Source organism: Cucurbita pepo, chromosome LG03, assembly GCF_002806865.2.
Source record: "Cucurbita pepo subsp. pepo cultivar mu-cu-16 chromosome LG03, ASM280686v2, whole genome shotgun sequence".
Taxonomy (NCBI): Eukaryota; Viridiplantae; Streptophyta; class Magnoliopsida; order Cucurbitales; family Cucurbitaceae; genus Cucurbita; species Cucurbita pepo.
This window is the reverse complement of record NC_036640.1, coordinates 138387-151403: the sequence shown is the minus strand read 5'-3', so window position 1 is coordinate 151403 and position 13017 is coordinate 138387. Positions and strand designations below refer to the sequence as shown.

Genomic DNA, 13017 nt, shown 5'->3' with positions numbered 1-13017 from the left:
ATTTGCTGAAGCAGCTCTCAAAATTGAAATGAAAACGCTGTCGCTGTCACCCTCCCTCCTTGTTTGTTTAATATTAACCCGTGACATGTATCAAGATTAGAGCTTAAATTATATATTTTGAGTACTATCATTCACCAAGGAAGGAAGAAAAAACATAGATGAGACAGAGAGAGATATAGAGAGAGGAACAGAATCGATAAGATGCCTCGTCCCAGCGGAGGCCACGTATACAGAGGCGAGACACGTGGAGTGATCTCAGCAGCATAAAGATGAGCCGCCTTCTGAGAAGAGCACTGACCAGTCCAGTCAAACCCACAAGGTTTGACCGAAAAGGAGAAAATTCCACGGTCAAACTTCCATCTCAGCTTCGAAGAAAGTAGCTCCACGAACCTTAATTGCCAACAAAACAAAATCTCTCCCTCGGTCCTCTCCTCTCTCGCTGCTCCTTTTTTTGTGTTAATATAAATAAGCCTTCATTCTGAAACTTCTTTCCAACAACATACCTTCTTTCTTCCAGTGACTTCCTTTTTCCCAACAACAAAAATTGGAAAGAAAAAGAAAAAGAAAAAGAAAAAAAAAAAGGTAACATGAATAACATAAACCAATCGGTAAATACAGTGGCGGGCGGATCTTGTGAGAAGAGAACCAATGGTTTGGGTATGGAAGCTCCGAAATTCAAGTCTCTTCAGCCGCCTCCATTCCCCATGTCTCCTTCTTCTTACCTATCCGCCTTCTCTTCTGGTTTAAGCCCCACTGAGCTTCTCAATTCCCCTCTCTTCTCCTTTGGTGTAAGTTCTCCAATTCCCCATTTTACTTCTCTTAATCTCATATATTTTCCTCTCTCCCATCTGGGTTTTGCTCTAACTTTGATCTCTTTCTACAGCTTTTTCCTTCTCCTACTACTGCTTCCTTCAACTTCAGAAATGATTACGATGATGCCGACCACCAAGAAATGAAGGCGGATGTCAAAAATTACTCCAATTCTTCGTTTAACCCTCAAACAAGATCCTCTGTTTCGTCTTATTTTCAGTCCTCTTCTTCCAACGTGACTCCACTGGTAAATGTTTGTTTATGAGGCTTTGCACCTTTCTCTCTTGTCGTTTTGCTACTATTTTAAAAACCCTTGTCCTCACCTTGCACGACGACGATGATGATCTTATTACACCAAACATTTTTTTAATATAATAAAAACAGGAATCCCACAGTTGTCAGTCGATAAGAAAAAAAAGGAGGGGGGAAATAAAAATTAAATAAAATTAAATTAGCATCTGTAACTAACAGTTTCTGTTTTTGTTTGGCAGAATCCAGGCGGTTTGTCGTGTGATGAAAGTGGAGCGAAATCTGAAGTCGTTGCCACAGATATGGCGGCAGCTCAATCAAACCCAGTTTCTCAGCTACCTGTTTACAGCAGAGAACAGAAAAAATCGGAGAACGATGGATATAACTGGAGAAAATATGGGCAAAAACAAGTGAAAGGAAGCGAAAATCCACGAAGTTATTACAAGTGCACTTTTCCCAATTGCCCAACCAAGAAGAAAGTGGAAAGATCTTTAGATGGCCAAATCACTGAGATTGTTTACAAGGGAAGCCATAATCACGCCAAGCCCCAGCCCACAAGACGTTCCGGTAACTCCGCCGTTTACGACCCGTCGGCGGCGGAATCCACCTTGCTGCGGGAGGATTCCTCCGTCTCAGTGGGGGACGATGAAGTCGAACCCAATTCGCCGTTTAGCAACTCGGTGGACGACAATGAAAATGAACCGGAATCTAAAAGATGGTGAGTGAATTCGAATGTTTTTTTTCTTTTTCCTTTTTATTTTTTATTGGAGGGTTGAAAAATTTAGGTAATTTTGAGGTAAAATAATAAATATTTGTTGTTGCAGGAAAGGGGAAAATGAAAATGAGGGATTTTCTGGGGGTGGAAGCAGAACAGTGAAAGAGCCAAGAATTGTGGTTCAAACAACGAGCGAAATTGACATACTGCCTGATGGCTATAGATGGAGGAAATACGGACAAAAAGTGGTGAAAGGAAATCCAAATCCGAGGTATGCCATTTAATCTTTGATCTTTAAATAACAACTCTTTCTAATTACGCCTTTACTTGCAATTAATTTCATTCTTACAATTTAGTTAAACTTCTAAAGATATTTGAGAGGTCAGCCAACTAAAAATAATTAAGAGATGGAACCATAATTAGGGATTAAATTAAAAAATTTAAATTTGAACTTCAAAAATAATAAGAAGAAAGAACTGCAATAATTGTTTAAAAAATAAATAAATGAATGAGTGAAGTGGTGTGGACTTGTAATTTATTCAGTTCTTGTGCGTACAGGAGCTACTACAAGTGCACATCTTTAGGGTGCCCTGTAAGGAAACACATAGAGCGGGCGGCCAACGACATGAGGGCCGTGATCACTACCTACGAAGGCAAACACAACCACGAAGTCCCTGCAGCACGCGGCGGCGGTGGAAGCTTCTACAACGCCGTCAATCGACCTGTACCCGCCAACATTCCAATGCCAGTGAGGCCATCCGCTGCCGTCAGCCATTCTTTCCCGACAAATTTTCCGGCCACCTTCCTGGCTGGAAATATAAACATGTCAGAAATAGGAGCACGAGCAGCATCATCATCATTCCCGTTTCAGACATCACAAGGAGTGCCCCCAAGTTTTCAAGTTTCAGGATTTGGAACAGCCGCCAAGGAAGAGGCCGAAGACAACATGTTCTTCAACTCATTTCTATCTTAGATTATACAAAAACCAACAAGTTTTACAGCTTTCTCTTTTCCTTTTTTTGTAGCTTTGTAAAATTAATAGAAACAACAACAGAATACATTAACTGCCACAAATTTGTTGATTGTTTAGGTTAGAGTTTAGAGGATATCTCGCTTGTTCTATCAATTATTACCCAGAACTTTACACATTCGTTTGTTTGAAGTTTGACAATTACCAATAGCTAAAGTAACAAAAGTAACAATTCCAAATATTTTACCTCCTATTATGATGAGATTTGAATTTTTTACAGGTCAATTTAGTAATTACATATATATATTTCAGATTTTCTTGATGGAGGTATAATTGATAACAATAAACCTGATGATGGAGGTAGGAAAAGAAATGTCCCCTGTGCAAAATATGGTAATATGAACATTGTTGGGCTAGTCCAAATATAAAGAGGCCCAAACAGAGATCAAACTCAAGCCCACAATGTTCTGGGCCGGGTCCACACTGCGACAACTAAACAACCCCTCGCTGGAGACAAAATGGACTCCTCAGTTATGTTTTTATTAAATCAAAACTATTTATCCAAATTTTATAGTATTTGAACATAAAACCAGGTGTGATTTATAGAACATTGAAGATACCATTTTCTTTTTCTTTTTCTTTCTTTCTAAAAATCATCTTAAAACTCACTAAAGTATTACATTGCCAAAATTAACCCCGATCTATTATTATTTACACTATTATTATCAAATATATTTTTAGTATTATCATCGTATGGCAAGAAAATTTCATGGTTGCATGTGAAGGTAGAATAAACTATAAAAATTGCTGTATACATTTATACCATAAAAGCAATTTGTGATGGTATTCTAAAATATCATCCCACATGTAATGTATCATTTAATGAAAATGGATGGAAATTAAAAAAGATTGCAATGGATTGGGTTGTATTCAATGTCGAGTCTTTGTAGTCAACCCCACTACCATTACTTTTGTTGAGCAACCAATGATATTATTTCCCCCCCCTCATAAATGGCTCTCACAAAATAATGCAAATATTTCTCACTAATTTGAATAATGTGCTTAGTGCGACATAATTGAACGCATGTGCTGTGGTCTCGCCCAGCCACCGCCATCCATGCCCTGCTACTCAATTTAGTCAATTCTAAAAATATAATACTTTTTTTAAAAATTATTGTTTAATTTTGTGATAGTTAAATCCATTCCGATTCTATAATACAGTTTCAGTGTGATTTAGATTTCAGATTTAAAATTTGAAAATGCATGATATATTAAACAATATATAATTCCATAAAATAATAATCATGTAAAACTATAACCCAAATCATGTGGTCAAATTAATTAATATTTGAGTAGCTACCATTCTTAATTATTATTATTACAGATATTATGGATGTATTACTAAACATACGTTAAATGTCAAATTTTAATTACGCCACCAAATACACTTTCATAAAAGTAATTTTAATTTATAATAATTTAGTCTATATAGTTTTATATTTATAATATTGAAATTTATTATTAAATAATGTAGTAATTGTACTTAACCATTATAAATTGTTATAATTTGAAGTTACGATAGTAAATTGTTATAAATATTCTTTATAGAATTCGCGGTAAAATAAATGACAGAGCGCACCCTAGTCGGCATTTGGGCCATGTATGAGTATACTGGGCCGGCCCATACTATCGATGACGCACCAATCACGGGCAGTAGCCGAGGAGGCAGGGAGTGAATTAGAGCGTTGAATGCGGGTGGAGAAGTTATTTTGAGGCGGTCCTTTTACGAACTTTTGCCTTTTCATCGACAGCAAGCAACAACAACTGGGGTGGGGCGCGCAATGGCAGGCAAAGCGATTGGGCCCCAAAGCAAAATCCATCATGTCGCACCCAAATGCTTTAAAATCTCCCACTAGTTTTTTTGGTGCAATCCTCGTTTTGACTTTGGACCGAATCATTTTTTTGGTTCTTACATTTTAATTTACTTACCTCACGGATACTTAAGTACGCGTGTAAAATCAAGTGGTGGTGTGTGAGATCATTTAATTTTAGATTATTTTGTTTTGATGCTTTATTTNCGATAGAATTTTCCATGAACAGTACAGTTCAAAGAAGGGGGTCAAGCTGTTGCCCTACGCAGCTTGGGTGAGGAATGAAACTCTCACTTTNTTTAGTGTTTGGTAGTTGCTTTCCTTGCTTGGGAATCGTTATATTATTCACTAATCTTCATCTAATCTCTCCGGTGGCCCCACCCTCGAGAGTAATTAAGAAAAAAACGGCCACATTAGGCATGAGTTTCTTCCAGTTCCCCACTCCGCGTGCCAACAGGCTATACCGGTTCCCGGTGCCCCTTTGCCAGCCGTGTCTACTTCCACATACTTAACGCGGTCTGGCTTAGCTCATTGTGAGACGTAAATCAATCAATGGCTTTGTGCACTCTCCTCCTTTGACCTACGTAAGTTCTCACCTACAAAACTCTTTCTCCGAATGCTTCGTCGGAAACATCCTGCCATGATTTTTCACTTTAACCCTAATTTCTCTCTATATTGTCGACCCTACGCATCTGGAAATGTTTTGATCGGAGCCAACCATACTTCTGCTCGCTTTTGTTCTCGATAATCTTCCTTCGCTTTCTTGTTTCCATCCTCATTTTTTTGGTTTTCTTCGACTGTGATCGTGCATTTGAAGCGTTGGTTCTCCGGCAAGTGTAAAGACCACGGGTTCCGCCATGCGAAGGTTTCTATCTCTGAGGAATTTGGTTAGGGCACTCCTTATTCCTTTACTTTTCTTAGTTGCTCATTTTTCTTACGTTGTTATTACCACTGGCGAGTCTTGTGTCACTGGAAATTTCTGTTTCTCGCCTAAAATTTCCAAGTATCTACCCTCCGGCTTACATCCCAGAGCAAAGGCGATAATCGATGGCGCAGCTCCCACAGCTGAAGAACTGTTGCGTCGTGATCTTTATACTAGTAAAGGTTGGATCAAGGCCGTTCAGTTTTATTCTTCAATCTTTCAGGATCTAATCTCCGTAGGGTTTCTTTCTCACAAATCGAAATCTCTGTGCGTGGAAACCCCCAACGGGCAGGATGTATTTTCCTTGAAACAGATTGGGGTCTCGGATTCGATTGGAATATTCAAGAAAGCCTCTAAGCCTCTGGTGATAAAGGGCGGAGGACACGAGATCCCGTTTGCTGATAATACCTTCGATTTTATCTTCTTGGGCGTCGGCCGCCTTGATCAGTCATCCCGGCCGGCAGATTTTTCCAAGGAAATTGCTCGGACGCTGAAACCCGAAGGGTTTGCTGTTGTCCAAATTAGGGCTAAAGATACGTACAGCTTTCACTCATTCATTGATTTGTTTAATTGCTGCAAAATAGTTACATCACAGGATATAGATGGCCCTGATTCTTCTATGCCTTTCCTTCGCCAGATTGTTCTGACGAAGGAGAGTGATGATATTCTTGGACAGGGTGAAGTGCTAACGCTTCGCCCAAAGTCTGATGGTAAATGTTCGGTCCCCGCATTTAAGGAAGAATTGGTACGAAAGGCCGAACCATTGATCTTAGAGGAGCCACTGAAGCCATGGATTACATTGAAGCGTAATATTCAAAAGATAAGATATCTGCCATCAATGGCCGATATAAGCTTCAAGCAGAGGTACATTTACGTTGATGTAGGAGCAAGGAGTTATGGCTCTAGCATAGGAAGTTGGTTCAGGAAGCAGTATCCGAAACAGAACAAAACCTTCGAAGTTTATGCCATTGAAGCCGATAGAATTTTCCATGAACAGTACAGTTCAAAGAAGGGGGTCAAGCTGTTGCCCTACGCAGCTTGGGTGAGGAATGAAACTCTCACTTTCGAAATTAACAGAGACCCAGGTCAGAAGGTTCAAGATAAGGGAAGGGGAATGGGTAGGATTCGACCGGCGATAGCATCAACGAGGACTTTCGACGGCGAAGTGGATGAGATTCAGGGCTTTGATTTTGCTGAGTGGTTGAAAAATAGTGTAAGTGAGAAGGATTTTGTAGTGATGAAGATGGATGTGGAAGGAACGGAATTCGAATTGATTCCGAGATTGTTCGAGACGGGTGCTATTTGTTTGATAGATGAGATATTTCTGGAGTGTCATTACAATCGGTGGCAGAGATGTTGCCCAGGCGAGCGAAGCGCAAAATATGAGAAAACTTATGGGCAGTGCTTAGATTTGTTTACTTCCTTGAGGCGAAGTGGAGTTCTTGTTCACCAGTGGTGGTGAAACATTGTGTACCTGGCCGTTCGTTTGCTTCATCCGCCACTCTCCCTCTCGCACTTCGTCGTAAACTGATTTAAGTTTGGAGCTGTAATCGAAGGCAGGAACAACGGGTGGTGGTGATTGGTGGGCAATTCGACTTCCTATATCAATCAACGTTAAGGAACCCCATAAATTACACCCTTCTTCTTCACATTGGATGTACACTTTGGGCTAATGCGCCCTTCGTTTAAGCTGTTGTGCTATTTCTTACCCCCTAGATTCGTAGTAGGTTATAACCATTTCCCAATATTACCAATATTTACTTCACATTTTCGTGTCTCATGTTTACAATAAACACTCTGAAATCCGAACTCCTCCAAGTCCTTTTAATTAAAGGCCACTTTAAAGTGCTCTCAACCCAGCTTGGTAACAAACTAGGCAGGCATCTCTAAGACTCTGGCACGTACATACTCTTCGCCACGAACGTGTCCGACATGCATTTCGCCGCATACGTCTTGTTCTTTTGGGTGCATATTTCTGTCAATTGCATTGGAGCGTTATTTTTTAGGCTCTGGGGAGTAGGGACAGAAACAACTAGCTAGCCGTTGGTTGAAATCCACTTATCCCCACACAGTGTTGGAATCTAGAATCGGATAAAACAAGGCTCTTAAAGAACTCGATTTTTTTTGTCATTTGTACAACCAATTTGGTTGATATGGACCAAATTTCATATTCACTGCCCGTTTCTTTTCATCTTAAAGAGGGAGTTGGATATAGAAATTTTAGCTTACTTCTCATATATTATTATACTGGACAGTTTGCCTGGACTAACTTAAATATTTTATCTGTGTTGTGAGAGAAATGGAAACGCAGCCGGGACGGAGGAGAAATCATAAAATGCTGGAGGCTTGTAACGAAAATGGCATCCATGTCACTGTAAGTTCTGTATGCTTCTTACTTCATATGATAATTATTTGGAAACTATGCTCTAATTCAGCCAATAAAATTCAATCTTCTATCAGTTCTAGGTGCCCAAATATTTTGTTTAAAATAATTCATCTAAGTTTCTTTGTAGTGTTTGTCTTTATAATATGCTGAATGGTATTTCATTTTGATTGTATGAGTTGTTGATGTAAAAGCCCGAATCCCACTTACCCAAACAACCTCTGGGCCTTCTATTCTTAGCCCATATTCAATCACCACATCACACTTAGGGGTATTAAGAATTCTGAAGTGCTATCATAAATTCAAAATTTTAGAGGTCATCAAACACATTACACAAAAACACAAATTCAAATCTATTTCAACCCTGAGCTTCATCTTTATTTCATGATAAACTTGTTTTACTTCATAAACTCAGCATAAAAACCTTTTTTTGCCCTTATTTTAAAAAAAATGTGTGAATGTATTAAAAGCCTTATTTTAATGATGAAAGGATAAACTCAACCTAACAAAAATGACATATTTTAATGTACCCAATAATATTAATGGAATATAAATTTGAAAAAGAGGCCACACACTATTTTAATGTAATGTTTCAGTAGGCCCATCCATGTGTATTGATGATAAATTAACAAAACGTGATATGTGAAGGACTGTATTTTTATCATTGACGCGTCACCTTCATAATATCTTTTGCATACTTTTTTCTTTAATTTCTTTGTGATAGTGGTAATCACTCTTGACTTTCGATTATTATTTAAATAATAAATAAATAAAAGTACTTAAATTTGGAGGAAGTGATACACGAGTTTTAAAATTAAAATCCAATGACATTATGATAATAATGTTGCAAGAACATAAACTAAACATTTTATTTTATTTTATTTTATTTTATTATGGTATGCCCAATGTGAAATCAAAACTTCTATGCTGAAAATTGGGAAATTTTGGGGAATCTTAGGTAAGAAAAGAAAAAAGGAAAAAAAAAAAACACTTAATTCTTGTATTTTCAACTGTTCAATTCTCTCTACAAAATGGTTTTTATCTTTTTGTTTAAATTGTTGATTAGTTTCTAAAATTTTCCCTTTTAAGATAAGATGAAAGCAAGCATTAACTAAAGTGAACCCTGGAAGAGAAAGAAAAAGAAAAGGAAAAAGAGAAAAGAAAAAGAAAAAAAGAAAATGAAAATGTATAATAATTTTTGTACCTAGGATGGCAAAGTGTAGTTGTCATTATCATAATTCTCGTCGGTCGTTTGTCGTTTTTACAATTGGGCGTATGAATATTTAATATAATTATTTGAAAACCAAGATATTTAAAAATCCGGTTTGACTCAGTTTCCAATCACGTTGACCGTAGGGATTAGGCAACCAAAAACTAGATCTAGGCTTCCTGTGTGTGTGTTAATTAAATTAGTTTTGATGTAAATATTAAATAAAAATTTATGGAGCATGGATTTTGAAGAAAATAAAATTAATTAAAGAAAAATCCATGTGTTAGTTAGCGAGGTAATCCAAATATGAAATCAAATCTTGTTGGGATTGGCATAACAACAGAACATTATTTAAAAGCATTTTTGGGAATTTATGAAATAAGTAAATTAATATATGATAGAAATGAAATTAATTTAGTGGAAGGATAGCTGGAGAGCATGCAGGGGGGTTTAGCTGTTCACAGGAATCTTTATAAATGCTTGTAAGCTTGCCTATCTCTTATTTATTACTCTATATAATATTACCCTTCTTTCTCTTTTTTCCTAAACTTTTGGAAATTAGATTAATGAAAGTTGGAAGGTTACAGTTTTCAATTTTATTTGTAGAATGTCCTTTTGGTAAGAAGGAAGTGTTTTATATTAAATATTAATCACTATCTAAAGTAGTACATCAAATTTGATAAATTCAAGTATAGCGCAAGGTCAGAGTTGAATTGAAGACGAGAACAAACAAGTTGTTTTGAGAAGGAAAAAAACAAAAACAAATAAATATATTTTTGTAAGGAGCATTTAGTTTGGGGGAGCAAGAAGATGGAATTAGAAGACAAGGTGAAGGAATCGAAAAGGCAGTTGAAAGGTCAGGAAGGTGCCTTGAATGTGAAGACCCAAAACACAAAACACAAGACACAAAGCACAAAACAAACACAAAGCACAAAACAAACACAAAGCACAAAACAAACACAAAGCACGAACGCTCACCCACCAACTTCACAAATTCCTCTTCCTATAAATCCCCCTTCTATTTCTCTCCCCCACTTCGTCCAAACTCTCTCTCTCTCTCTCTCTCCCTCTCTCTCTCTCCCAGCCATGACTGCCCAAGTTCTCCCTGAGCAAGCGCTTCAGAGCAATATTCACCTCTTGGGAAGAGACAACTCCCCTTCACTCCATAAAAGGTAATATCTAATGTTCTTTTCCCATACCCATTATTTTACCCTTATAAAAAAACACCTCTTTTAGTATATTGAACAGGACAAATTGTAAGTGCTTTGTATGGGTCTAAAAATTTAAAACAAAAATAAAAAGACAAGGGGGGGCTTATTTTCTGTGAATGTTGTTGGTTTAGATTGGAGGGCAAAGTGGCCATTGTAACCGGCGGCGCAAAGGGAATCGGAGAAGCCACAGTCAGGCTCTTCGCCAAACACGGAGCCAAAGTAGTAATCGCCGATGTGGAGGATCTCCTCGGCCAGGCTTTGGCCGACACGCTTTCTCCATCCCCAGTGTCCTTCGTCCACTGTGACGTCAGCTCCGAAGAAGACGTCGAGAATCTCATCAGCTCCACGGTGTGTCGTCACGGCCAAGTCGACATAATATTCAACAACGCCGGAGTTTTGGGGAACCAATCAAAGACCCACAAGAGCATCGTTGACTTTGACCCCAACGAGTTCGAGCGCGTTATGCGTGTGAACGTCAAAGGCGTTGCCTTGGGGATTAAGCACGCGGCGCGCGTGATGATTCCGAGAGCCACCGGATGCATAATCTCGACTGCCAGCGTGGCAGGCGTATTGGGCGGCCTCGGCCCACACGCTTACACTGCGTCTAAGCACGCCATTGTCGGACTCACCAAGAACACCGCCTGCGAGCTCGGGCGCTACGGCATACGTGTCAACTGCATTTCGCCGTTCGGGGTTGCCACGTCGATGCTGGTGAACGCGTGGAGGGCTGATGGGGACGAAGAAGACGAATGCATGAACTTGGGAATTCCGTCGGTCGGTGAGGTGGACAAAATGGAGGAGTTCGTTAGGGGTTTGTCCAATCTGAAGGGCCCCACATTGAGGCCAAAGGATATAGCGGAGGCCGCGCTTTATCTCGCAAGTGATGAATCTAAGTACATCAGTGGCCATAATCTCGTCGTTGACGGTGGAATTACCACTTCAAGAAATTGTATTGGCTTGTAATCTTTTCTTCTTCTTTTTTCTTTTTCTTTCATTATTATTATTATTATTATTTTTGCGGGTATTGGTGGAAAGAAAAAGATGGACACCGATATGCCTGTTGGTTGGACTATTATGTAGTAGGACTAGGATTAATTTTAATTTTAATTTTAATTTTTTCAATTGGGGTTGGCTGTTCTATGATTACTTGGAAGTACGAGGGGTGGATATGCAAATGTTAGTTACTTTTATTAATTTTTAAAAATAAAACAAATGAAGAAAAAAGTTAGTTCAGAAACAATTTAATTTTAAAAGAAAAAGTGTGTGATTGTGGGGATAAACAGCTACGAAGTATGGTAGGGCGGGCGGTAGAGTTTGAATATAAATCATTTTCACAAATTGTGTAATTGTATGGGACGGCATTAAATGGAAAAGGTGGGCAGAATTTTGTTGGAGGTTTGGTTCTTTAATATTTATGACAACGTCAACCAAATCAAACCATATATATATATATAAGAAAAGGAAAATAAAAATAAAAAATCTACGTCATGTTGTAGCATGATTGGATAGCAAGCGATTAGAGATCCTTGTCGATTAGTTTAAAGGCTGACCATATCTTAATTTCATAAAAGATATTATTTTTATTCCGATTTCTAATGGTAAACTACATATTCTTTTTTTAACAAAAATTTCAAATGATGAATATATAATATCAGACACGGAAATAATATTGATTAACAAAAAAAAAAAAACTAATGATTTAAAGTAAAAAATTAGCACATAATATCGGCTAATTCTATAAGAATTTATATCAAATATTTATGTGCATGTAAAAAGTAAATAGTTACTATACCTTTGGACATCGAGAAGGAGATGTTCGGTTTGTTTTTGTCTCTTTGGAAGTATATATATATTTGTAAAAATAATCGAAGGACATTAACATGAATTATTGTATTGGCGTGACACATTCACAAGAAAGTTAAAAACAAACTGAAAATTAAAGTATGACTTTGAATACAAGGAAAACAAATTTAGTTGGGAATGTGTTCAAATTAAGAGTACGAATTTTCATCCACATTACGAAAGGCAAGTCCATTTATGTGAAAGTGGGGCAATATGTCACAATTTTTATTTATTTATTTTTTGTTTTTGAAAAGAAGGGTCATAATTGTCATTCAAAGAATTAGGTAGTCTACCAAAGAAAACAATGCCTTTATTTATTTTTTATTTTCCTATTACATTGTTCAATGTTATGTGCTGTACACGGTCTTATTTTAGTACATTAATGTCCTAAATTTTAAAGGTTAAAAGGTGAGTATAATTTTGAGGGCTGAGTCTATTTGATTATTTGACTTTTAATAGCGTTTAATAGACTTTTATTCTCTCAATTTTTCAAATGTTGTTTATAATAAAACCTTGACAACTTTTTTTTTTTTTAATAAAGAAAATAAAAATTTCTATTAAATACAAATTTAAAATCTTAAACTTTTAATTTTATATCGGATAAAATCGTAGATTAAAAGAAAGTTGAAATATTGTGAAAAAAAAATATAATTTAACCTAGAAGTTATATACATACTATAATGTTATATACAAACATGGGCATCATCATGAATATCTGTTTTGCAAACCATAAACATTAATAATTATAGGATCAATTAAATGTGAACTATATATGACCTCATATAACTAACTTAACAAACCACTCTTCTAATGGGTGCTTTTTGATTAAAAAAG

General features: G+C 37.2%; 3 protein-coding genes across 3 annotated transcripts; all 3 read left to right on the top strand.

Moving 5' to 3' along the window:
* The first annotated feature begins 141 nt into the window (after nt 1-141).
* LOC111790729 (probable WRKY transcription factor 26) lies at nt 142-2952 on the top strand. Its single transcript, XM_023671757.1, has 5 exons — nt 142-788; nt 884-1057; nt 1302-1777; nt 1884-2045; nt 2333-2952. The coding sequence occupies exons 1-5, from the start codon at nt 588-590 to the stop codon at nt 2745-2747; spliced, it is 1428 nt and encodes a 475-aa protein (XP_023527525.1). The 5' UTR covers nt 142-587; the 3' UTR covers nt 2748-2952.
* Nucleotides 2953-5139: 2187 nt separating this feature from the next.
* Nucleotides 5140-7392, top strand: LOC111791438. Its single transcript, XM_023672784.1, has one exon. The coding sequence runs from the start codon at nt 5473-5475 to the stop codon at nt 6997-6999; it is 1527 nt and encodes a 508-aa protein (XP_023528552.1). The 5' UTR covers nt 5140-5472; the 3' UTR covers nt 7000-7392.
* Nucleotides 7393-9401: 2009 nt separating this feature from the next.
* On the top strand, nt 9402-11463 carry LOC111791437 (short-chain dehydrogenase reductase 2a-like). Its single transcript, XM_023672783.1, has 2 exons — nt 9402-10302; nt 10473-11463. The coding sequence occupies exons 1-2, from the start codon at nt 9941-9943 to the stop codon at nt 11302-11304; spliced, it is 1194 nt and encodes a 397-aa protein (XP_023528551.1). The 5' UTR covers nt 9402-9940; the 3' UTR covers nt 11305-11463.
* The last annotated feature ends 1554 nt before the right edge of the window (nt 11464-13017 follow it).

Bases quoted from the DNA above. Each gene is read 5' to 3' on its own strand.
- LOC111790729 (XM_023671757.1), top strand. From the start codon at position 588: ATGAATAACATAAACCAATCGGTAAATACAGTGGCGGGCGGATCTTGT. The intron at 1,058-1,301 runs GTAAATGTTTGT...TTTGTTTGGCAG, and splicing joins CTTCCAACGTGACTCCACTG to AATCCAGGCGGTTTGTCGTG. The intron at 1,778-1,883 runs GTGAGTGAATTC...TTGTTGTTGCAG, and splicing joins GAACCGGAATCTAAAAGATG to GAAAGGGGAAAATGAAAATG.
- LOC111791438 (XM_023672784.1), top strand. From the start codon at position 5,473: ATGCGAAGGTTTCTATCTCTGAGGAATTTGGTTAGGGCACTCCTTATT.
- LOC111791437 (XM_023672783.1), top strand. From the start codon at position 9,941: ATGGAATTAGAAGACAAGGTGAAGGAATCGAAAAGGCAGTTGAAAGGT. The intron at 10,303-10,472 runs GTAATATCTAAT...TTGTTGGTTTAG, and splicing joins TCCCCTTCACTCCATAAAAG to ATTGGAGGGCAAAGTGGCCA.